Here is a 26,672-nt window from a genome sequence, read left to right on the forward strand (position 1 = left end):
CAAATCAAGACCTCAGGGTGAATGCAATACCATGTCCATGCCTTCGGCAAGTAGCCTTGTCTCCTACAAAACTCTATTGAGTCCTTCGAGTTGCAGAGCAGCCAAATACACCACCACTCTCGTGTTCACTATTCATCACCACACTGGTGTTTGAGGTGAAACCCTAAACTTCGCTTCTCTGAGTTGACGAGCTTGGACAGCACACCAGATCCTCGAAAGCTAAAGTCTGGACCACCACATTTTTCATCACCGAATCGCCACAATCACCACCAGATCACCACAGTTACACACTCATCAGACACAAGACATTACGAGTTCATAGGTAGTAACATCTGTGGGGTAGAGTGGATCAACAATCCTGCTCACTCTAAATCTTGTGAGGTGTCAGCTCCTCATCCTTGTACGTTGTATAACTCCACATCAAAGTTGTCACCTGTGGCTCCCCATTATCAGGACAGACATGATCAGCTCTGGCATGAGCAATGTCTCTGCACATAAAGTAGTGCGTTAAAAGCTCGTCTCCCGCACAGCGGAAGCTGTGGTTTTGCAATAACCTCTGTGTGTGTCGGCAGTTGTTATCTCCAATATACGGGTTTCAGAAGGTGGAACAGAGCCCTCCTAGGTCTCAAAGTATCCACCTTTGTGTGTGTGCATGTATATCTCGACATACAGTTGTGGCCAAAAATATTGGCACCTTGCACTTTTTGAAATAATGCACCATTAATTCCAGAAAATTGTTGAAAGTATAAAATATTTTGGTATCCACATATGTATTTCTTTGGTTTGCAGTGGAACAAAACAAAAAAAGCTGAAAATATTACTAAATGTTAGCTTATTCCACACAGAAATCCTAAAATGGCCCAGACAATATTATTGGCACCTTTTAGAAGTTGTTAGAAATAATTCGATTTCAAGCAGGTGATTCTCCTTTACTTTGGAATTGAACTCACCTGTGGTGAGTTGCAGGTGCCTGCAATATAAAAACCACTCATTCAACCAGTTTGAATGGAGAAAAGGAGTCATTCTGCTGTTTTGTGGCACTGTGTGTACCACAATGAGCATGGAGAAAAGAAAGAAAACCAGATAATTTTCTGAGGAGGTCAGACATAAGATTGTAGCCAAGCATGGACAATCTCAAGGCTATAAGTCCATCTCCAGAGTCCTTTATGTTCCTGTGTCCACCGTACACAATGTTATCAGGAAGTTTAATGTCCACAGCACTGTAGCCAACCTCCCTGGATGTGGCCGCAAGAGAAAACCTGATCGAAGATTGCAGCGAAGGATTGTTCGAATGGTGGAGAAAGCACCTCGATCAACTGCCAAACAGATTCAAGCTGACCTTCAGAAACAAGGTACAACAGTTTCAACTAGCATCATCCGTCACCAACTCTTTGAAAGGGGGGATTCTATGGTAGGAGACCCAGGAGGACCCCACTGCTGAGCGAGAGAGACATAAGAAAGCCTGACTGGATTTTGCCAAAACACACCTGAACAAGCCCAAATCCTTCTGGGAGAATGTCCTGTGGACAGATGAAATCAAATTAGATTTTTTTGGTGACGCACATCATCTCTATGTTTACAGAAAACAAAATGAAGCCTTCAAAGAAAAGAACACCTTCCTTACAGTCAAACATAGAGGTTCGGTGATGTTTTGGGGTTGCTGCGCTGCCTCTGGCACTGGGTGCCTTTAATGTGTGCATGGCATCATTAAATCAGGAGATTACCCAGGCATTTTGAGGGCAATGTTCAACCCAGTGTCAGAAATCTGGGTCTCCATCGAAGGTCATGGGTCTTGCAGCAGGACAATGACCCCAAACACACTTCAAAAAGCACCCAGGAATAGTTCAAGACAAAACGCTGGACTGTTCTGAAGTGGCCGGCAATGAGTCCAGATCTAAATCCCATTGAACACCTGTGGGGAGATCTGAAAACAGCAGTTGGGAGAAGGCACCCTTCAAATATGGGAGAACTGGAACAGTTTGCACAGGAAGAGTGGGCCAAACGTCCAGTAGAGATGTGTAGGAAGCTCATTCATGGCTATAGGAAGTGCTTGACTGCAGTTATTTTGTCCAAAGACTGTGCTACCAAATATTATGTCGAGGGTGTCAATAATTTTGTCGATGCCATTTCTTTTTATTTTCTGATTTGAAAGGACATATGAAGTTCTGAATCAAAAACAAAGGTTCTGTAATATTAACAGTGAAATAAAGAATTGTGGAGACCAAATACTTTTGTCAATTTTAACTTATTTTTCGAAATAATTGTGAGTAATTTGAAAAAAGGGCAAGGGTGCCAATATTTTTGGCCACGACTGTGTTTGTGTGTGTGTGTGTGTGTGTGTGTGTGTGTGTGTTTATATATATACACACACACGCACACATTGTCGTGTGCCTACCCTGTAGTGAACACCGCAGGGCGACACGGATGACCAAACGAGCTTTTACCCCAAGGCGTTCAATCCGATGATGAAGGTATTCGTTACACGTGAGGAAAAGGAGAATGACGAACTTACCTGGACGGCTTCCACCAGCAGTCTTTGAACCTGTGGTTCGCGGCTGGCACTGCCAGCGGTATTGTCCTCCAAACACTTCACTTTGATCTTCTAAATTCTACATTCTAATCCTTCATTAAACGACCATTCAGCCCATCAAAGCCTGTGTGCTAGGATTGCCAACTTGTGGGTGCTTGTTCGTGTTAAGGGAAGGAGCTAAGGCTAGGAGTTAGGGATCTTTGTTCCATTCACATTTCTTTCTACCTTTTCATATTTCTCTTTATTCATTATTTTTCTTGCTTCTTCTTCATTTCTCTCTTTCTTTATCTATCTGTCTTCGGAGAAGTGAATTCTTGCAGAATTTTTTTTCCTGGAAGATTCACTTGGCTACGCCTGGATGGGTTTGAGGGTAGAGGAGTAGCGGCTGAAACCCGGATCCTGTCCAGGTTCCTCCTGATGACTCCATCTTTGGTCTTTACTGTTTTTGTTTTGGTTCATTGTGATGACTCCAATGTAGTATTTGGCTTTTGTTTCATTCTGAATGATTAAAGGCAAGACACACATAAACAACGTCCAATGAACGCACCAGTCATCCAGTGCGATACAAAATGTCTTCAAAGAACTTGGTTGTGCGCTTTCAACCAATCGGAGAAAGTTACTAAATTCAAACACACCACGTCATGATGCAGCATCCAATCAGCAATGAGAATTAGTGGAGGAAGAATAATTTTAGGTGAGAAAAATTGGGGACAGAGATGAAAATTGGAAAAGCTTTGCAGAAAATTCCCCATAATTCCTGGGGGTGGAAGGTACCTAATTTGCATATTTCCAAGATGGCCGACACCAGCGAAGGTAAAATTTATACCTTTTGAACCGAAGAGGATAGAAGCATATTTAACATGTCTAGTTCCACTAATGTTAGGGTGGAGAACTCATTTCCGAGGTTTTTGGGTGGCTGCAGGGTCATTTAGAGGGGGTCAAATTAGGCAAATTAGGCACCTAAATTTGCATATGTTGAAGATTGCCACCACTAAAAAGCTGTAATTGTGATACTTGTGATAATTGTGGAACCAATTGTTTTTGAATAATAAATGACACTTCTGAATTCATACCAGATTTCAATATAAACAACAGGAAATTGGTTGTGTTAAGCTGTCGTGGGGTTTTTTAGCATACAAAACATACAAAACAATTCAATAATTTAGTGCGTCCAAGGGAACACAAGCAAGTAAGTAAGCAAGCAAGTGCAAGTGCAAGGGGATTTAAGGTAATCTAATCAATCTCCTCAACAACTGGGGCATTATAACAGTTCTCTCCTAGACATGTTTCACACAATGGTGTGCATGCACGACCTGCCTTCCTGCACTTGCAAGAGGCTGTCTTGCATCCCATTTTACAGTTGCAGAATATGAGTTCCAGGAGTCTCTCAGGGGCAGATGGGTTTGCTGAACCCACTGGACAAAGTACATCTGCCCGCATCTCCCAGCCCCACTGGGTACAATCAAGCTCAACACCCTGGCACTGCTGAATCAGTAGATATGCCTGCAGACTATGCTGCTTGGCTGACCCAGATGTTGGAGGGAGGACAGTGAGGTTCATGACATTTGTCACAGACTGCTTCGCAATCATTTGCTTAAGCTTGAAGAACCGAGCATTGTTCAGTGAGGCAAATTTTTCGGCACCATACCAGGCAAGAAAGAAATGCTCACCCGCAACACCGATTTCTTCCTGAGATGCGTCCTTCTTATAGAATATAGACATCTCGTCTCTCAGAGTGGATCTGTTTCTCAGCAGCTGACACGCTTGAGCCTTACCTCCGCGGTATGCTGCTGATGTCATCTTAGTCCCCGTGAAGGCATGGGCAAAAAGAATCACTTCCTTCAAAGGGTCCAGAGAAACTTGGAGCTTGCCAATATCTCCATACTTTGGCTCCACCCCACCCGATTGAGGATTAATGAGTATGATCGACTCACCGGATGGCTTACGATGAAGCAGAGATATCATGACATCTGCATCTTTGGAGATAACATGAACCCCCAGATCGACATTGCTGTACTCAAGAGCTGTGCTGACAGAGGTTATCAGCATCAGCTTCTGCTTGACGGGTAAGAATGCCAACAGCCCTCAGCTCTGTTGAGACCAACTTCATCAGCGATGTCTTGTTTGCTCCATTCCCCAGAAACTCTGCTTGTGTTGTGGATGTGTTGATCTGTGGTGATACAGCAATGGCTGCAGATGTAACCTTGCTGGCTCTCCTGAACTGCTCGGCAACCTTGGTGCTGAGTTGAGCACCATACCCATCAAAGACCACGATGACAAGGCGGTTTGGGTAATGCTTTTGCACATAGCTCACATAGCTTTGTATCACATCTGCATATGTACAGGGTGTATTCCATACAACGGCGTGCAGAAAGTGACCCCCATCTATAACTATGGGAACTGGGCCGATAACTGTTGAGTCAACTAGGTGTGAATTCACGTCAAGAATACGATTCAGAGCAGCCTGTGCTGTCTTACGCATGGACACAGCATCGACCAGAGCAGGGGCGAAGTTCACGAATTCATACTGAACAAAATCTCTCAAGTCATTGCTTGATTGTAGAACAGCCAGAATCCTGTTCAGCATCTGCTGCTCATTCCGCACTTTGGCAGTGGAGCGCATGGCTGACAATGGCTGAACTCTTTTCTTTTTGCTGTAGCTTCAAGTCTGCAAAGTTCTGCCCCATCATCTGTGTGTGCTGTTCGGAGCCAATAGTGACAGCATTGTCACAGTTTATACTGGAATCCGCCTCAACTCCAGTGAAGATAGATACCAACTTGTCTCTGTACTCAAAGGGATTGTGTGATTTGAGCCATCCAACCAACCACTTTCGATCAGCATCATCTTGAGTCTGTCTAGCCTGCCCCAACTCAGCATGGTCTTTATGTAGTGAGTGTTAGTCTGATGGGTCACAGCGCATGCCTGAATGCTCCTCCGGAGCCTCACATATCGGTATACAAAGGGGTACAGCGCCCACCCACTGTGTGAGAGTACTGTCAGTGATGCGCCGACCACGTGTGAGTCCTCCAGTGGTCTTCATCGCCCTCATCGCCAGAGGTGACTCCGTAACCCACTTTTTACCATAACTTGCATATTTTTACCTCTAAATGACCCCCATTACCACCCAAAATGACCTCTAAATGACCCTGTAGCCACCCAAAAACCTCAGAAATGAGTTCTCCACCCTAAAATTAGTAGAACTAGACATGTTAAATATGCTTCCATCCTCTTCTGTTCAAAAGTTATAAATTTTACCTTCGCCGGTGTCGGCCATCTTGGAAATATGCAAATTAGGTACCTTCCACCCCCAGGAATTATGGGGAACTTTCTGCAAAGCTTTTAAAGGGTATTTAGGTCATTTCAGCCAATTTTCATCTCTGTCGCCAAATTTTCCCACATCATGCCAATTTCTAGCTAATCTTCATTCACTAAATGTCCTTCGTTTGAATATGATGTCAGGTGTGATTTGATTTCGACACCTGCCCGTCATTTTTTGTCATTTAAACCAGAAGCATCCTCGTTTGTGCTAGGCGGTCCTAAACTTTGTCAAAGCGTGTGGGAGACCTATATAGTTTTATGGATGTCCCATAGGCCTCCTTTTCAATGTATTTTCTTTGCAACACAGTTATGTTCTGGCGCGTGGCGTGTATAGAGCCTCACGGCTCTGGAAATGCCATAACACGAAAAAGAAGAAGAAGAAGAAGATTTGAATTCGACCAATGGCGCGTTTGGACCGGATATAAAACAAGTTTTAACGTGCAATGGTTTCTCGGGTTCAGCCGGTATGCACGTGTTGTTTTCTTGAAACTGAAGGAGTTTCCATTATTTTTGTGGATTTATGACATATTTATTGTTTATATTTTCCTGCAGTGACTATTAAGCTGTGCCCTTTAGCGTTGCGTTTTCTGGAAGTGGAAGGTCGTCCTGAAGATGGTGAAGAGTTGGAAGAGGTGAGGTCGTGTCGTGTCTTGTGCTGACGTCCTCTTAGTCTTAGTCTTAGAGTGCGAAGTATTTTTCATCAATCGGTGCGATTGTACAGAGACCTTGCTGGAGAAATTTCATCATCGTAAATACGTGGTGTGTGTGTGTGTGTGTGTGTGTGTGTGTGTGTGTGTGTGTGTGTGTGTGTGTGTGTGTGTGTGTGTGTGTGTGTGTGTGTGTGTGTGTGTGTGTGTGTGTGTGTGTGTGTGTGTGTGTGTGTGTGTGTGTGTGTCCCTGTGTGTGTGTGTGTGTCCCTGTGTGTGTGTGTGTGTCCCTGTGTGTGTGTGTGTGTCCCTGTGTGTGTGTGTGTGTCCCTGTGTGTGTGTGTGTGTCCCTGTGTGTGTGTGTGTGTCCCTGTGTGTGTGTGTGTCCCTGTGTCCCTGTGTGTGTGTGTCCCTGTGTCCCTGTGTGTGTGTGTCCCTGTGTCCCCGTGTGTGTGTGCGTGTCCCCGTGTGTGTGTGCGTGTCCCCGTGTGTGTGTGCGTGTCCCTGTGTGTGTGTCCCTTCTTTGCAAATTTGTTTCTGCACATGTACGAGTTTGATTGGGTCCAGAACATGTGCAGGAATAAATTAACAACTGCACGAAGATGCGGGTTCATTCGGGTTCAACATCGTCAGGTTCATTGATTATTTGTTGGCAATTAACGATGGATTTATATTTGAGCAGCTTCATGATGACATGTATTAAAAATGGGAAACCAAACTTCCACTTCAGTTTCCTTTTTAGAATTAAAAATTTATATCCATAATAATAAATTTCACACCAAATTATTTGATAAACGAGATGCTTTTCGATTCCATATTGTCCGAATGCCTTTCTTAGACAACAACATCCCTAAAAAGCTATTTTATGGTATGGTTGCAGGTGAAATAATTCGGACTGAGAGCAACCACACAGCTCTGAACTTGTCAATAGATTACAACTAGTCAGACGTATGTTAGCACATGGAGTTACAGTTGGTCGATTAAAACAAGTTTTCTTTAAAATCACGACGACACCAAATCGAATTAGTAAAATACAATATGAATAGTAAAAATATTATTCATGAGATATTTATGTAAATACAGTACAATATAAGAATTAAATATACAACAAATCAATGTTTCTAGGAATCGGTGGTTGCTGGGATACGGCAGCATGCCAAAAACCGTTTTCGGTGACAGTTTGAACATTCGAAATACAGATTGATCCAGAGGTAGGTGGTGTGGTCGTGCTGGTTAGTAGATATGGTGTAGTTAAGGTAAGATGTGCATGATTTAATGATATCATATTATAGAGTGTAAGGAAAGTTATAAATATATGATAATACATTAAATCCTATTTCGAGTAAAGTTGGACTCGGTGATGTTGCATTGATGGGTTGACCGACTGCCTTGACGCAACTGAGGTTGTGGATCTGCCGTTTGGAAAGTCCTGGGCTGAAAGGATCGAAACCTCGAGGAAGAACAGTGCCAGCTGATGATCCGTGCAGTCGGGAAACTAGTCAATTGCTTACAGGTTAAGGTTCTTGCTTTAGGTCAGTGGTTCTCAAACTTTTTTGGACTACCGCCCTCTTGGACCAGCCCAATGCCCCCCCCTTGTCCTATCGTTCGTGGTCGGACACCCAGAATTTATGTAGATGGGAAGCAAAAATAATATAAGCCAAATATTTTCTGAACTAGCTGAAACTCGTGGAACATCCACGGAAGGGAGGATGTGGTGTATGGATAGAGTGTACCATTATGGATGGCATAGGGGATTTGCTTGTCCGAGTAAGAGTTAGGAAGAAAGATGAGAATGAAGAGTGCGTATATGAACAACGATCGCCGACACCGGCACAAATGCATGCTCTGGATTGTCCACTCAGTGGATGGCTTGCTTTCGCCTTCGCCTGTCCAATCAGCGGACGGCTTGCTTCGCCTTTGCCCAGCAGACGCCAATACGATGGCGTCATAAGATGGCGTCGTATCGGCAGTTAATCGGATGCTTTTGGGCCCCAACGTCGGCTAATTCAGATTTTTCGAGTATGTCTGTACGTGATAAACAAAGTGCGCGGTTCGTAGATCGTAAATCCATTAGTGCCGTGGGCATCGGGTCACTGGGTGCAGCGTAAAAGGGATAACAAAGTCGAGTCCTTACGCTATTAATATATAGATACTGTAATATTTTACTTTACTTTTTATTTTATTTTGCACGACCTACAATGTTTCAGCAGAACAGGTCCAGGTGAGGCAAACTGGGAATCTGTTATCGTAGGCCCAAATACCGTTGGTGTGAAGGGTGGGCCTGGTGCCTCGCTGCGAGATTACGAACGTCTGACTCCATCTCAGTGAGGTAGAGACACAGATCGCCTCTCTTGGTAATGTCAAGGCGGTTTCGATACTTGGTCAGCAGCGCCATCACGGCGCTGAACCCTCTTTCAATGAGGTATGATGTGGGGAACGCCATCAGCAGCAGTTCTGCCTCAGTCCACATTGCGGGGTATTCGCCCCGCTCCAGAATCTAGAATTTGCCATATTCATGCTGCAAGAATCTTGCCTTCCCGTCATCATTGTGGATGTTGATAATTTCGTCCTGTAATTCGCGTTTCACATCTTGAATGTCACATTTGAATGGGTTGATCACCCATGCTGGCACTGACAGTTCTAGCATGTCTCTGAAATGTTGCTCCATATCTCCATGAATCTTCTCAAGGTCATTGCAATAAACGAGCAGCTCATCAGAAACAGCAGTTTCCTTTGCCAACCGGGGGAAGTGGTACATATCTCTGCGGCTGAGGGTTTCCCTGTGCAGAGTTGCCTTGGTTACGAACGCGCCGATCACTTTCTTTGCTTTAATCGGCGTCATATGGTCACCCTGGAATTGTTTGTTGACATCATTCAGTATACTGAATGTCCGTGAGGTAAGCCACATCATGCTCAATCACATTCACTTTCTCTGATAGCTCCGTATCAATTTCCGACAAACTCGACCACTGTCGAGAAGAGGGCATGGAAACGGGTCAAACAAGCGCCTTTGGACAACCATCGAACTTCGGTATGCAACAGGAGCCGCTCGAATGCCTCATCGTTCTCCTGGCAAAGCTGACGAAACAGCCGATCATGCAGAGACGACACCTTGATTTTATTCACTGCTTTGATTACTGTTTGGAGTGATGTATGAAGTCTGGTGCTGAGAGCTTTTGCTACAAGATGCTGGTGGTGCACGACACAGTGAATGGCGAACACGGACGGTACCTGGTTCTTCAGAAGCGCAATAAAACCACGCTGGCGGCCAACCATCGCTGGTGCCCCGTCCGTCGCGCAAGCGAGAATGTTCTCCATCGGTATGTTCTTATCAGTAAAGTACATCTCCAACGTTTGGAAGATGGAAGAACCCTTCATATTGGTCTGGAGAGAGCGGGCAAACAACATTTCTTCCACCATTTCCTGATCACGGATGAAGCGAGCATAGCAGAGTAACAGAGCTTCACTGTCACGCAAAGTGGACTCACCCAGCTGGATGGCAAAGTGTGTGCTTCTCAGCTCACTACACAGCTTATCTTCTACATCTGATGACATTTCATCAATCCGCCTGGCCACGGAATCATTGCTGAGCGCAATCGACGAGAGAACTGGATTCGGATGCTGGCCCATAACGGTTTTTATCACTTCCCCAACAGCTAGTTTGATCCACTGTTCGCCGATTGAATACGGTTTTCCAGATCTGGCGATGAGCAATGACAGCTTATATGACGATTCCAGTCCTTTATCCACGAGCTTTTGGCTGGCTTTGAACATCGTCGTTACCGTGGATTGCTTCTCAAATTTCTTTCAGCGATTGGAAATAGCTGACCTCTGTGCGAGCCTTATCACTGTGCTTTTTATTGAGGTGCTCGCTCAGTCGAGATGGTTTCATTGCTTCATTGGACAGTGTGATACCACACAACAAACACATCGGTAACTGTTTGTTCGTCGGAGATGGAATGAATCCATACTTGATGTATTCAACGGAATACTGACGCCACTTTTTCTTTGAGGCCGACATCTTTAAGCCGACCGGAAGTGAAGCTTTTTTGAATAACGAAATCAACACGCCAAAATGGCGAAAGACGAACACCAGCACCAACACTGACTGTTCATACCTTGCCCAATGTCTGTGCTGGCCAGGCCAGGCTGTAAAGTTAAACCAGGCACGTTGAATAGTCGAGCACGAATAGTGTATTATATCCTGCATAAAAAGATTCTTGCAAGCCGATTGGTTGAAATGGCACCACGTGACAAAAATTAGTGTTGTACTATTGGCCGCATTGGCGGCCAACAGTTTTTACGATTGGCCGTCATGGAAGCGGCCAATATTATTTTGCTGGTGTCATACACTATCATGTTTGTTGCGTGAGCAATGAGCATGTATGGACAAGAAAATACGTACACGACGTCAGCGAATATGTGATAATAAAAACCATGCAGAGGGGGAAAGAATGTGGTTGTTGATTGGATGGCCAATTTGCCGAATGGCGCCGGTAACCTGTTCAGACTGCAGGAAGCCGAATGAGCACTCCAAATCGCCGCTGCTCCTCTAAATCGCCAGTGCCCCCCAAATCATTGCCAGCGCCCCCCTGAAAGTTCCCAGCACTCACTGGCGGGGGGGGGGGGGGGGGGGGGCAGTAGGGACCACTTGGAGAACCTATACTTTAGGTCGAGGAACTATGTTTTGAGGTTTACAATTTAAACTAGAACGCCACTCAGTAGAGCGCATACTCCCGCCGTGGGTTTAGTTGGAATTATACGTTTTGTTTAACATCCCTTCTCCCCAAAACAATAAATGAAAAAGAAAGTAGGCCCTAACTGTCAGAGAATTAATTTTGATATATCTCGGAATTAGAGGAGAAAAACATAATTTAAGAATATAAGGTTTAATACAGTAAAACAAAAAAAATCTTTCCCCAAAAAAATTCCTGGATCCAGAATAATATCCTAAGCTTCACCACAACATAATCAATTCTTCCTTATCCCAAGGGCAATCGTCCCACCAACTTTCATCCAAATCCGTTCAGAACTTTTCCAGATATCTTGCACACACACACACACACACACACACACACACACACACACACACACACACACACACACACACACACACACACACACACGATCGAATGCATTACTCCCTGGCGGGAGTAATAAACCTGAAAATCGCAGAGCCAGAACCAGAATTATTTATTTGGTCTGGGAAGCCCATGTGAGGTTTCATTTTCTTCAGCCTCTCTCAACCCTGGGTGAATATGATCTTAAAAAAAAAAAAAAAAGTTTGAATTTTGCCAAATCTGTTTTATTAGTTTGTTAATATACCTCAGCCATTGACAAATCTGGAATTATAATTTTATTTGAGGTTCAAATTAACCCGGGAGATTGTGTCAAACGATGCCTGCAAGTCTGTATATGTGATAAATTAATTAATCGTCTACAGTCGAAGACTTCTTCACGCAATAACTTCGAGCTTCCAGACAGTACATCCAATCATCTTCAAATCTTGCACACTTGTTACTCCATGACTTTTACTACACTATGAAGTTTCACGTCGATCAATGAAGTGGTTCAAGAGATAGTCACGTGAAAAAAATAAGTACACCCCATGTAAAGTTTTGACTTTCAACATATTTCAACATACAGCTATTTGATCTTCATTTCAACAATATTAAGAGATAAAGGTGATATAATATAACAAATATCATGAAACATTTAGATTTTGTAGTCGATTGTATAATTTAAATAAACATAAATGCAAATTTCGCATGTGGAAATGGAAGTACACCCTTGGCTCTAATAGGTGGTATTGCCCCCTTTGGCAGAAACAACCTCAAGTAGGCGTTTCTTATAACTGTCTACCAGTCTCTGACATCGACTGGGAGAAATTTTTGCCCACTCCTCCATGCAGAACTCTTTCAGCTGTGCGATGTTTGAGGGGTTTCTTGCATGCACAGCTCGTTTCAAATCCCTCCACAACATCTCGATGGGATTTAGATCCGGGCTTTGACTTGGCCATTCCAGAACCCTCCATTTCTTTCTTTTCAGCCATTCCTTGGTGGATTTACTGGTACTAGGGCATGCCCGTACGTGGGTGCCCGTTCCTTGCCAAAAAAAAAAAAAAACGCTACCCGTACGCTCTACCCCGCCCGTACGCCCGTACGCCCGTAAACAAAAAAAACAACGCTCTTTGCTTCCGCCCTTCGCTCTGACTGAATTGGGAGAAATAATGCGCATAAGAAATCGAGAAATTATTATTTTCTCCGGAAGAAATCGAATTACGAACCGTAATGGCGCACGCACTCGGCTCGGCTCGCTCTCACATCGGCCACGCCTACGCAACAACGCGTTCTGTGATTGGCTGCCGGAAGTGCAGTCTTCACTGTCCGGAAGGTCGCAAATCGCAGTTACGATGAATCGCAAATTAGTTTTAATTAGTTTTAAAACATAGTTTAACGGCAACATAGTTTTCCAACGTGAAATAAATGAATACGCTCTCAAATGTGCCGTCCGAGGCAGAGTCTGTTCGCCACGTTCGGCACACGTGATAGCTCGCTGCTCTCTGATTGGTTGAATCGTTTTTTGGACATAGCTCGGTAACTACTTCTCCGATTAATATGAAACCTTGAAAAGGCACATCCTCGGGTCCCCAGCAATATACCTGGCAAGTTTCAAGTATATCGGACCCGTGGTTGTCGAGAAACAGCGGTCACAGACAAACACACAGACACACAGACAGACACACAGAGATTACTGGAATTATAGATAGATGTTTAGGGCCATTGTGATGTTGCAAGGTCCACCATCGGTTGAGCTTCAACTTTCTGACGAATGGCCTCACATTATCCTCAACCACCCTCTGGTACAATGTAGAATTCATAGTGGATTCTATGATGGTGAGCTGCCCAGGCCCTGATGCAGCAAAGCTGCCCGAAACCATAATATTTCCACCACCATGCGTTACAGTTGGTATCAGGTTCTTGTGGTCAAATGCTGTCTTTGGTTTTCGCCAAACATGTCTTCTGGTACTGTGGCCAAATAGCTCTACCTTTGACTCATCTGTCCAGAGCACATTGTTCCAGAACTTCTGGTCTTTGCCAAGGTATTCATTGGCAAACTTTAGTCTTGCCCTGATGTTCTTTCTGGACAGCAAAGGTTTCCTCCTGGCACATCTCCCATCTCGATCAAATTTGTGGAGCCTCTTTCTAATGGTGGACTCGTGCACTTTGACATCAACAGTGGCAAGAGCTACCTGGAGGTCCCGTGATGACATTCTGGGGGTTCTTAGAGACTTCTTTCAGCATCTTGCGGTCTGCTCTCCGGCTGAACTTGCTGGGGCGGCCTGGCCTGAACAAGTTGGCAGTTGTTTGGAATCTTCTCCACTTGCAGATGATCTTCTGGACAGTTGAATGATTGATTTCAAATTGTTTGGAGATCTTTTTAAATCCCTTCCCAGACTCGTAGGCATCTATAACCTTCTTTCTGAAGGCCTCAGAGCTCTTTTGCTCTAGGCATGGTGACGCCACACACTTCAACAACAAAGAGCAAACCAAACTAAATGTCTGAGGTTTAAATAAGACAGGTTCCTCCAAGATCCTCTCCAACGATGTTTTGATCATTTGCACCTGAGCTGGTGCACCTGATTCTAATTTTAGGTATTTGAAGTAGTGATAAATGTAGGGGTGTACTTACTTTTTCCACATACGAAATTTGCAATTATGTTTATTTAAATTCTACAATGGACTACAAAATGTAAATGTTTCATGATATTTGTTATATTATATCACCTTTATCTATATTGTTGAAATGAAGATCAAATAGCTGTATGTTGAAATATGTTGAAAAAGTCAAAACTTTACATGGGGTGTTCTTATTTTTTCACGTGACTGTATAAATCTTTTTATTTAAGTATTTGCGTTTAATTAACGATGTCTGCCAAACCACGTGACCTATCGCAAATTCCAAAAGGACATTTTAGTAGACTGATATGCTGAACAGATCTGTGAAGTTTCCCCTCGATTGGATCACAAATGAGGGAGGAGCTAGGTTTTAAAGGTTTGTGATTAAAAACGTCATAACTCTGAAACCATGTGATGCATGACGTCATGCTCGCCGACCTTTTTGGTCGTTATGGGTATGCGATTCTGCCTGCAAAGTTTGGCCTTGATCTGTTCAGGCGTTTTGGAGAAAATTGGATGTTTTTCACTCAAAACAATATGGCGACCGAATTACGTGACCTGTGACGTCATAATTACCATTAATATATTCTGCAGACCGAGTCCCTCCTATGGTTAAAATTTGCTCTCAATCGGTCCAATTATTGCAGAGAAAAGGGTTTTTAAAGGAAAACAGAAGAAAAAAAAATTCCTGGATCCGCAATAATATCCTGAGCTTCACCAAAAACTAATGAATTCTTCCTTATCCCAAGGGCAATCATCCCACCAACTTTCATCCAAATCCGTTCAGAACTTTTCCAGATATCTTACACACACACACACACACACACACACACACACACACACACACACACACACACACACACACACACACACACACACACACACACACACACACACACACACACACACACACACACACACACGGACGGACACGAGCGAATGCATTACTCCCTAGCGGGAGTAATAAAGTTGAATATGGAACGTTGTGAAATTAACATCATTTACAGCAATCCTTCAAATTATTTATATTTAAGTTGAGGAACGACCAATACTGTACAATTAATTTAATGCATTTTTTAACAAGAATTGAAAAGGAGAAATAAGTATTGAAAATCACAAGAGATAGAATTGTGAGAAACAAAAGTAGAAAAACAAGTGTGTATATGTGTGTGTCTGTGAATAAAAGAGTTAGAATTGTGAGGAACATAAATGAAAAAACGAGGTGTGTGTCCGTCCATGTGAAATATTTCTGGTTCCACATACAAAAGCCAGAACGTTGTCCTCCTGTTGGTCGTGCGACATTTCAGCTTATTCATTCCAAGCTCTAAATGTGGGCAAGGCCCGATACACAGCTGCCTATTCTGCTTGAGAGACGCCATGAAGTCTTGACTTGCACAATGTGACAGGACAGCCGGCTTTCTGACCCACGCTAAATTGCACGACGTGTCCTTCTCCCATTAACCCATCACTCCCTCCCTCAAAAGCTTTTGTTTTCTCCATTTTAGTGAGGTCGTGGCTGTGGAGATGGTGTCTGCTCTCAATACCGCTATGTCCCGTCTGCGTACGATCTGGGAAGTCATCGGGATACCCGAAGATAAGAGGATGGAGAGAACGTGGGTTGTAAAGGCGTACATCGAGGTGTGTGTGTGTGTGTGTATTCAACTCGTACCTGATTATTTTAGTTTTGCTGTCTGACATATCCATTGTTGTTGGAAATGTCTGGAGGCTTCCACGACCATGCTTGTGGTTCTGTGACGTTATGTGGCCGTGATGTACTCTCGTATGTATCGAATGCACTTAATGGGTTTTCAAGGTTTATTGTCTGCAGTTGTCCATAACCGCGTGGTCTTATGTTTGTCTTCCTCGCCTTCCTTTTGTTGATCTGTGGTCCCTGGTGTGGGCGGGTGTTTTGGTGGAGCGCTTGGTAAGATTCGTGGTTGAGGTCGGGCTTGTGATGCTGGCAGGACTTGCTGAGCAACATGATTGGTGAGGAGGAGGTGTTGCAGAAAAGGCTAGAATCTTCGGTGGCGAAGAACTCCAAAGAGGTCGCTCTTCTCTGCAACGATCTTGATCTGCCCCCCTTCAAGGTACACCTGCGCACTCATTTTTCCCTATTATTTATTTCTTCCTTAATCTTTAACTCTTCTATGACGGAGTTGAGAAGACCTGTTTAAGCCACAACAATGTCCTTGAGTCGATCAGTCGGGAGATGTTTAATTGTTTAATTTAAACCTTTTATTTTAATTTTAACCTATTGTCATTTATACCCTCTGCTTTGAAGGACAGCAGGGAAAGGGGCAGCCCGGAGGACAAAGTCGGGGTAGTGTGAGTGTCAGACAGACGGACAGTGGTCCTTTCAGTCTTTTTATTTCTGTGTTTTGTTTTTTTGTTTTTTTTAGGTCCTTTTTTCCCTACTAATGTGTCCCCTTTGGACGTTTAGATCCTTTTGACGATGAGGCCCATTTAAACCCTTTTGCCATGTACATCCTTTGACCCTAATTACTTTTGGAACGTACCTTTTGGACCCCATTGTCCTATAGACCTTTAAATCCCTATTGACCCCTTACACCTGTGGACCCTTTTGACAACAAGAAGTTTTAGACCTCCAAAGACCTTTTAGTTATTCGTGGCCGTTTTAGTCCTTTAAGACTTTCAACACTTTAGACCCTTACACCCTTTAGGCCACTTTTGTCCCTTAGACCCTTTACACCCCTTTAGGGTTTATGGGTCCTTTCACTGGACAAATGGTAAAGGCACATTTTTCATAAATTCTGCACCCGCTCATCCGACATGGTTTTCAGACATCCGACATGGTTTTCAGACATCCGACATGGTTTTCAGACATCCGACATGGTTTTCAGACATCCGACATGGTTTTCAGACATCCGACATGGTTTTCAGACATCCGACATGGTTTTCAGACATCCGACATGGTTTTCAGACATCCGACATGGTTTTCAGACATCCGACATGGTTTTCAGTAACAAAATAATTGTTACCTATCAGGCCTTTCAGCCACCACGCCCACGCGCCCATGATTTTACATCGAATCAAACTGAAAATCGACTTTTATCACCCAATCTACCCCACCTATGACCACCCTCCAGAAGATAAGTGTCTGTCCCACTTGGGACTATTCATTATATCATTGTTGCTGAAAGTGTTTTGCTCGTGATGGACAGTGGTTTAATTGGCCATGTGGGTGTGTTCGACCAATGACTGTGGTCATTGCACCCAGACCTGTGCTCAGAATCGGCCGTTGCCATTTTGAGCAAAGCTTGTAAGAATGGACCGTGGGATGTTGTCCTGGAGTGTTTTGGTTTGATCCATCGGTGGAGTTGTTGTGGAAAACTTTACGTGGTGTCGCTCATGGATGAACCATGGTGGCCGTGGGGATTTCGTTTTAACCAAGCATTGTTCTTTTGTGTGTTTGTGGTTTAAAACGTGACAGCAAAGCACTCATTCCAAGTGTCTTCCTGGAAATGCATACACCCGGTCCTGCTGGATTGTACGTTTGAAAAGGTGTATGTGACAATTTGATGTGCTATCACTCCAGAATGACAGTCACTGAGTGGTTAATTTATCTGTCTGTTCTTTTTTTTAAAATGTTGTTGTTTGCCGTTGCTTCAGGTCGATAAAGGGACTTCGGTGCTGCAAACAGAAACGGACCTGAGGACGAAGGCCTCATGTTTGTGGGTCGAACGTCGGACCCGGTTACAGCGTCACAAGGATCTGCGGCGCGGCCTTGAGCGCCTCGCACTCTGCTTGGGTACATGTCCGAGTCCCGACTTGGATAGGTCTGGCCCGGGCTCTTTGCCACATGGGACGACCATCTCCGCGGATTCCATCTTGAACCGTCCGTCGCCATCTTTGAAGCACTTGGCTGAAATGGAGAACGAGTTGCAGAAGATGGAGGAGGAAAAGGTGGAGTTTAGTGATGGGAAATCGTGGTGTAACCTTGTTCTTCTTTGACATGTTCAGTTTGAGATATGCATGCATATGTTAAACTGCCGTTGTGGATAATGACATTTCCCTGTGGAATTTTGTTTTCTTAATTCCAAATCCCTTTGGTTTTTCCTTTGTGCAACAGTCGAGGAGAGAGGCTGTGGTTTTATCATTACGCAAGCGAATTAATGGAATCTTGATGGAGCTGGAGGAAAAGCCAGATGATAGCATGGAGGTGGAGACGACGGTCGAATGTGGCCTTACAAATGATGATCTGCAACGGCTCAAAGATTTCACAGAACGGGTGACGTCTTGTTTTTTTTCGCTGGGCAGGAATGATCATCTCATTTGCTTCCTTTATTCTCAATTAAGACTTCAAGTTCTTCGTCATTGATTATGATTAGAGCCTGTCCGACACATCGGTTTAACCGTTCTATTGGTCATCATTCGGCTTAAAACAAAAAATAAACGTCTTGAACGTTGGCCTTCCTTAATCATGTCTGACTCACTCGTATTGTGTATTTCTTGCAAAATCGTACACTTGGTTTGTATTTTTTACCTTTGCAGGAGGAAGAGGTTTGTTTCTTTGTCTCTGTCCGCACAGAACAAGAATGCTTTTCTCTGTAACCGTTTTTTAAAATTTCATTATTAAATTTTTTTTTTTTTTGTATACAAGATCGAGGCTCGTGAAAGAGGCAACATTAATCACACAATACATGAATTTGAATCAAACAAAACGGTTTTGAATCGAACAAAAAAGTCAAACAGACACATAAAAACACAAAATAAGGGGAGCGGTAGACAAGATGGGGAGAGAGGGAAGGACACAAACACAACATTTGAGAGCAGGGATATCGAGAGAACTGTGGGAGGGAGAGGGCTTGGGGGGAGGTGGGAGAGGTATAAAATATATGAGCACTGCAAGGACTTCCAGGAAAGAAGTTGGAATTTCAAAGGAGTGGATCTGGGGTGAATTAGTGGGGGTTGAAAAGATCAAGGTTTTGAATGGGGGAAGACAGATGATGGTGAACAGCTGTTTTAAAGACCTGGAGGGAGGAGTGGGATTGAAGGGAGTGGGGGAGTTTGTTCCAGAGGCGGGAGAAAAGGGGGATGAAAGAGTGAAGGTGAGCAGAGATTTCTGTTTTTTCAAAACCAAAGGTGCATCTCCTGCTGTAGAATTTCTTTCAATGATTATGACGTCATAGGTCATGTGGTACTGGTGCCATCTTGGGGAAAAAAAAAATACGAAAAAAGTAGCACCTCCATATTTCCAAAAGTTCTGTGGCGAAAAAAATGGGGCATTGCTCAATTGAGCATTGAGCAATGAGACATAAAGAACTCCATGTGAAATAAAATATGTAAATGATGTCATGGGTTCCTCCATTATGACATCATAATCCAATGAAGATGAAATCTCTTGTCATCTGAGGTTAAATTGGTGGAGGAATTAAATAAATTGTCATCAGTCACGTGGTTCGGCCCCCATATTTTTACCCTCACCAGTTCGATATTGCATTTGGGTCTGTCTTGTTACTTGGCCCAAAGTTATTTTTTATTTTTTATTTTATTTTATTTTTTTTTGGCAAGTATGTTGATCACTCCGGTTTGTTTGTTTGTGACTTGGCAAAAAAAATTTTTTTTGTGCGTCTGTGTGTGTGTGGTGTGTGTCTCTGTGTGTGTGTGTTTGTCTCTGTGTGTGTGTCTGTGTCCACTCACTTATACTTGCCTACAGGTCACAATTTGAATCTGATCTTCACGAAACTTCACCAAATGGTAGTGTGTGGCCTGACAAAATCCTGTATATTTTTGAGGTCAAAAGGTCAACATAGGCCATAGGTCAACCACTTTTTCCAATTTCTAAAATCCTCAATTTTCATTCGATTGACTTAATTTGAATGTGAGTTACATATCGGCTGAATAAATTCAACCACCAACTGTTTTTGAGATCGGCATAGGCCCAAAGGTCAGCAACAATTTCTAAAATCCTCAATTTTCATACAATTGACTTGAAAATTGAATGAGATTGACATATCAGTTAGCTGAATTCAACCAACTATTTTTGAGGTTAACATAGGCCAAAGGTCAACCACTTTTTTGAAATGTCTAAAAATCCTTGAAATTTACTTGAAATTTGAACTTTAAATCAATTTTTGAAATTTGAAAAGGATTGTCATATCAGCCAACTTGATTCAACCACCAACTATTTTTTGAGGTCAACATAGGCCAAAAGGTCAACATAGGCCAAGTTTTTAGCATTGTCAATTTTCATCAGATTAACTTAAACTTTGAAGATGACACATAAAACCGCATGTCAGGTCACTGAATTCAACCACGAATTATTTTTGAGGTCAAAAGGATGCTCCAGAGTGCCATTATACTTTGTTCGGTTTTGCCAAGTGTCGCTCTGAGGTTTTTATTTTTATTTATTTATTATTATTATTATTATTTTTTTCATTTGTTACTTGCCGGGAAAGATTCCAGCAAGTATGTTGATCAGTTGGTTTATTACTTGCCGGAAAAGAAAAGATTCCGGCAAGTATGTTGGTTGGTTGGTTTGTCTGTTTGTTCACAGTACACCGTTGCACGTAGAATCGCCAAACTTTACACACATTTGTCTTGCCCTGGAATAGACTGTGCCCAATTGATGACGTCATCGGTCACGTGGTTCGGCCGCCATCTTGGAAAAACCGAAAAACTTTGCACCTCTATCTCGGTGCTGAATAGAAAAAATTGACATGGCTCATTGTAAAGAACTCCCCATGGGGAATAAAATATGTTGATGATTATCATCGGTCACGTGGTTCGGCCGCCATCTTGGAAAAACCGAAAAACTTTGCACCTCTATATCTCCGAAAGTGCTGAATAGAAAAAATTGAGACATGGCTCATTGTAAAGAACACTTTATGGGGAATAAAATATTTTAATGATGTCATAGGTGCCTCCATTATGACGTCATCATTTGACAAGTACAAAACGTCATCCGATCAAGATGAAATTTCTTGATCATAATCTCGGAATAAATTAGTTTAGAAAACAAATAATGATGACGTCATCTATCACATGGTTCGGCCGCCATATTTGTCCAAAATGGCCAATAAAAAAAGGATATTCCATCAAGTCCTCGATCTCTGACCGATTTTTCATATGTTTGTTTGTCTGTCTGCGCAGCACTTTGTCTGCACCATTGCACGTAGAAGCGCCAAAATTTACACACCTATTTCTTGCCCTGGATTAGACTGTGCCCAATTTTTACCTTTCTCGGCCCAAGGCCTCCATTATGACGTGATAATTTGACAAGTACAAAACTTCATCCAATCGAGATGCAATTTCTTGAGCGCCATGTCAGCATAAACTGTTGGAGAAAAAAAAAAAAAAATGATGCCGTCATCGGTCACGTGGTCCGGCCGCCATCTTGGAAAAAACGAAAAACTTGATCCAAAATGGCCGATTTTAAAAAAGTACATTTCGGCAAGTCCTTGGTCTCTGACCGATTTTTCGTTTGTTTGTCTGTCTGTCCACACAGAAGGAGAATGTTTTTCTCTAACTGTTGGTCCGATTGCCAAGAAATTTTCACCGTCAGAGCACCTCCTGAATAAAATTTTAATGACAATTGTAACGTCATCGGTCATGTGCTATGGGCGCCATCTTAGAAAACCCGAAAAACTTTTCACCTCTATCTCCGAAGCCACTGCATGGGGGGAAAAAAAAGAAAGAAATATGGCTCATTGTCAAGTACTCCTCATGGGGAACAACTTGTATTAATGATGTCATTGGTGTCTTTTATGACGTTGTGGCAGGCACAAGGGTCAATAATTCCGCGCACCAGTGGGTGGCGCGAGCGTCCAGGTGGGGAACTGAAATACATGCCCCGCCTTTCGGCCGATCGGCCACGCCCGGGGGCAAGGCGTGGCCTCGGGACTCCCGAATGTGCGGATGGGTTTTTTTTTTTTTTTTTTTTTTTTTTTTTTTTTTTTTTTTTTTTTTTTGTATACAAGGTCGAGGCTCGTGAAAGAGCGAACATTAATCACACAGAAAGACAAACCGACACATAAAACATATAACATAGGGAGCGGTAGACAAGATGGGGAGAGAGGGGGAAGGACACAAACACAACATTTGAGAGCAGGGACCGAGAGGCATGGAGACATCGAGAGATCTGAGAGAGGGCGAGGGCTTGGGGGGGGGGGGGGGGCGTGGGAAGGGGGCGGTGGGAGAGGTATAAAACATATGGACACTGCCAGGACTTCCAGGAAAGAAGTTGGAATTTCAAACAAGGTGGATCTGGGGTGAATTAGCGGGGGTAGAAAAGATCAAGGTTTTGGATGGGGGAAGATAAGAGATGGTGGTGAACAGCTGTTTTAAAGACCTGGAGGGAGGAGTGGGATTGAAGGGAGTGAGGGAGTTTGTTCCAGAGGCGGGAGAAAAGAGGAATGAAAGAGTGAAGGTGAGCAGAGAGCCGAGATTTCGGCAGTTTAACCATCAGAGGGTTGCTGGCAGATCTTGTGCGACCTGTAGGAATATTTGGGGGACAGAGCACAGAGAGAGCTGGGGGTGCAAGGCCGGAGAGGAGTCGGTAGAAGACAGAAAGACCACCTACCTGCCTGCGGTGAGTGAGTGAAAGGCCCTCAGAGATAGCTTCATCGCGGGAGATTCCAATAATTCTGAAAGCTTTGGTTTCAACAGCGTGAAGCCGAGCTAGGTGTGAGGCAGGAGCACCGGCCCATAGGGGAGAACAGTATTCCATTGAGCTGCGGATGAAAGCCTTGTATGTGGTGAGGAGCTCAGGTGTGCCGAGGAAGGACTTCGCACGACGGAGGATGCCCAGTCGGCGACTGGCTTTGGAGGCCAGCTTGGAAATGTGGTTTTCCCAAGAAAGATCATGGCAGATAGTGAGACCCAAAATCTTGAGCGACAGAACTTCTTGGAGAGGATTGTTGAGAAAGTAGATGGGAGGGTTGTCCAGTCGATCTTTTCGGAGAGACATAGTAAGAGTGTGAGATTTGTCAGGATTGAAAGACATGTTCCACTTGTTTGACCAGTCTGTGATTTTGTCCAGGTCTTCAGAGAGTGAGGAGGCAGCAGACTGCCGATCTGAGGGAAGAGGAATGGAGCGGCAGAGAGTGGAGTCATCAGCAAAGAGATAGAGAGGATTTTCGAGAGAGTCAGAGAGATCATTGATGAAGACCAGAAAAAGCACGGGGCCCAGAACACTGCCTTGGGGAACTCCAGCCTGAACAGGAAGAGGAGATGAGAGAAACCCATTCAGGGCCACACGTTGACGACGACTAGAGAGGAAGTCCGCCAGCCATGCGTGGAGATTTCCATGGATACCAAAGGAGGAGAGTTTGGTGAGCAGAGCGGGGTGCCAGACCGTGTCGAAGGCACGTGATATGTCGAGGGAGACAGCTCTAATTTCCTGTTTGGCATTGAGGACCTCCATCCATTGTTGAGACAGCAGAAGCAGCATGTCCAGAGTAGAGTGACCTGGTCTGAAACCAAAAACGGGTGTACCGTTGTACGGGTGTACCGTCTGAAACGGGTGTACCGTTGGCGGCAAGCAAAGCAGGGCCCCGGCCCGCGGCTTGCTTGTCGGACGCGGAGGCAGGGAGGACGCTTACCTGCGCTCCCATGTCACAAAGAAAACGGCGCCCGAACGAGGTGTCCTTGATGAACAGGAGGCTGCCGGAATGGCCGACGCTCATGGCCGCAAGTGAGCGCCGGCCCGGTAAAGGGTCAATAATTCCGTGCACCAGTGGGTGGCGCGAGCGTCCAGGCGGGGAACTGAAATACATGCCCCGCCTTTCGGCCGATCGGCCACGCCCGGGGGCAAGGCGTGGCCTCGGGACATATATGCGGGCTCTAAGCTTGAGCCCACCCAGTGCTGATATGCGAGCTTGTAATAAAGACTCAAGACCAGCTCCGCCGAGGACGCGTGCAGGTCGTCCTTGGGCGCCGTCCTGAGGCCCAGCAGGACCCAGGGGAGCCTGTCGGCCCAGCTGCCGTCGCGGAGGCTGGCCCGGAGGCGGGGCTGGGGGGTGCCGGGGGTCTGACTGCCGGGGGGCAGCCTCAACGCGGAGGCAGAGCTGCTTGCGGGGGGTGGTCCAGATCGAGGTGGGTCGGCTTGAGGCGGTCCACGGAGATACGATCCGGGGCACCGCCGATGTCCATGGTGAAATGTTTGTCCCCGGTCTCCAGCACGCGGAAGGGCCCGTCGTACGGGGGCCGTAGCGGTGCCCGGTGGGCGTCATGCCGGACGAAAACGTACTCCGCCGTGCGAAGCTCCGGGGCGATGTGGTAGGCCGTGGTGCGGTGCAGTTTGATGCCGAGCCCTTGCGCCACCGCGCCCCAGAGCTCCGAGGTGAACTGGGGGCCGCGGTCGGACGAGATGTCCGAGGGGGCACCGAACCGGGCAACCCAAGTGGCGCTGAAGGCTTGCGCCACATCAGCCGCAGACGTCGCTGCCAATGGCATGGCCTCCGGCCACCGTGTGGTGCGGTCCACCATGGTGAGGAAGTGGGTGAACCCCCACGAGGGGGACAGAGGTCCCACCAAGTCGACATGGACGTGGTCATGGTCGAACCGATGCTCGGGCACCATAAACGGGGCTAACGGGGCCTGGGTGTGGCGGTGGACCTTTGCGCGCTGGCACGCGAGGCACGTCCTGGCCCAGTCGCGGACATCCTTCCTGAGGCCATGCCAGACGAACTTCGCCACGACAAGCTTCTGGGAGGCCTTCGTGCCCGGGTGGGACAGGCCGTGGATGGCGTCGAAAACCGGGCGCTGCCAGCCAGCGGGCACAATGTGGCGAGGCCGGCCGAGGGAGACGTCGCACAGGAGGGCGGCGCCCGCGACATCGAACGGCACCTCGGTGACGCGGAGGCCCGTGACGGCGGTCCGCAAGGCCTGGACGCCGGGGTTGGCGGTCTGGTCCTCCGTCATCTGGGCATAGTCGATCCCGAGGTGGACCGTGTGCGCGACGGACCGGGAAAGGCAATCCGCCACCGGGTTGTCTTTACCCGCGACGTGATGGATGTCCGTCGTGTACTCGGACACGGCAGTGAGGTGACGTTGCTGCCGGGCCGACCATGGCTCGGCGACCTTGGCCATCGCGAACACAAGAGGCTTGTGATCAACGAAAGCCGTGAACGGGCGGCCCTCGAGCAGGTGGCGGAAGTGTCGGACCGCCAGGTGGAGGCCGAGCAGCTCGCGGTCGAAGGTGCTGTAGCGGCGTTCGTGCGGGCGAAGCTGCCGGCTAAAAAACGCCAGGGGCTGCCAAGCACCACGCACCCACTGCTCGTGCACCGCGCCCGGCCCAGCTGCCGTCCTGGAGGCTGGCCCGGAGCACGGCCTTCATCGAGCGATGAAAGCGCTCGCACAGGCCGTTGGCCTGGGGGTGGTAGGCCGTGGTGCGGTGCAGTTTGACGCCGAGCCCTTGCGCCACCGTGCCCCGGAGCTCCGAGGTGAACTGGGGGCCGCGGTCGGACGAGATGTCCGAGGGGGCACCGAACCGGGCAACCCAAGTGCCTTTACCCCCCAGCCTTGCACGCATCGCCAGGGGGCGTTTCGGCCGGGTCATCCGGCTTCCCCGCAAGCTCACCCTTCAGGTGCGCGGGAATTCTGGAGGGGCGCGTGTGGCGGGCACTAGGGTCAATAATTCCGCGCACCAGTGGGTGGCGCGAGCGTCCAGGCGGGGAACTGAAATACATGCCCCGCCTTTCGGCCGATCGGCCACGCCCGGGGGCAAGGCGTGGCATCGGGACATATATGCGGGCTCTAAGCTCGAGCCCGCCCAGTGCTGATGTGCGAGCTTGTAATAAAGACTCTTGTTTGTATCCACGCGTTGTGGCCTCCCTCTCTGGCAATCGAGTCGTGTGTGCACAGCACCACAACGTCATAATTAGACAAGTAGAACGCTTGAACTGAGCAGTTTGAAACTGAGCATGATCTGCACAAAAATTGTACGGGAAAAATAAATTAATGTCATCGGTCACATTCGGCAGCCATGTTGGATTGAACATAAATCCATGGCATCAATAACCCACACAAACACAGCAGCAAGAGTTTGGCGATTCAATTTTGGTCAAGATCCGGATCCAGCTAGTGGAATTTTTAAAGCGATTCTTCACCATTGAGTGATTATGGCCAACCAGGCGGCCTTATGCTCATTTCTGGGTGCCGTTCTAGTTTAGTAGAATATAAGTTAAATGTTCTCAAATATTGAAAGATAAATAAAGGTTTTTCAAATCGATTTGAAAATTTGGCATTTTTTGACAAAATATCGGTCAATTATATCTGGATAAGGACTCTCCAAAATTGGAATTGGCATTGGTCCGGCTCTAATTATACCGCCACCAAGCCCTTCAATATTGCGTTGTTGCTGATTAAATCATCGGTGTCCAGGATCATAAAATACTTGAAGTATTATGGTATTTTGTCTGTTTCATTGGAGCCAACTGTTACATGATGATACTCGACCATGGTGATATGTTGTTGACCCATTTAACTTATTTACCTCGCATTCTCCAGGAACGGTTCCCTTAAAGGGTGTGAAC

At 45.7% G+C, this 26,672-nt stretch overlaps 1 protein-coding gene across 4 annotated transcripts in view; it reads left to right on the forward strand.

Moving 5' to 3' along the window:
• Window positions 1-26,672, forward strand: part of LOC137417184 (protein regulator of cytokinesis 1-like) — a 58,101-nt gene that overhangs the window by 5,065 nt on the left and 26,364 nt on the right. Inside the window, exons 1-6 of one of the 4 annotated variants that reach the window (XM_078768506.1) lie at window positions 6,223-6,313; window positions 6,402-6,481; window positions 15,681-15,813; window positions 16,140-16,262; window positions 17,806-18,099; window positions 18,266-18,424. In XM_078768506.1, coding sequence (XP_078624632.1) covers window positions 6,462-6,481; window positions 15,681-15,813; window positions 16,140-16,262; window positions 17,806-18,099; window positions 18,266-18,424 — 729 coding nt within the window. In that variant the 5' untranslated portion in view covers window positions 6,223-6,313; window positions 6,402-6,461. Of the gene's footprint in view, window positions 1-6,222; window positions 6,314-6,401; window positions 6,482-15,680; window positions 15,814-16,139; window positions 16,263-17,805; window positions 18,100-18,265; window positions 18,425-26,672 lie in introns of those variants that run through there. The other 3 variants (XM_078768503.1, XM_078768507.1, XM_078768505.1) reach the window with 3 other exon arrangements.

The sequence above is a fragment of the Myxine glutinosa genome, chromosome 14 (genome assembly GCF_964187855.1).
Source record: "Myxine glutinosa chromosome 14, kmMyxGlut1.1, whole genome shotgun sequence".
Classification (NCBI taxonomy): domain Eukaryota; kingdom Metazoa; phylum Chordata; class Myxini; order Myxiniformes; family Myxinidae; genus Myxine; species Myxine glutinosa.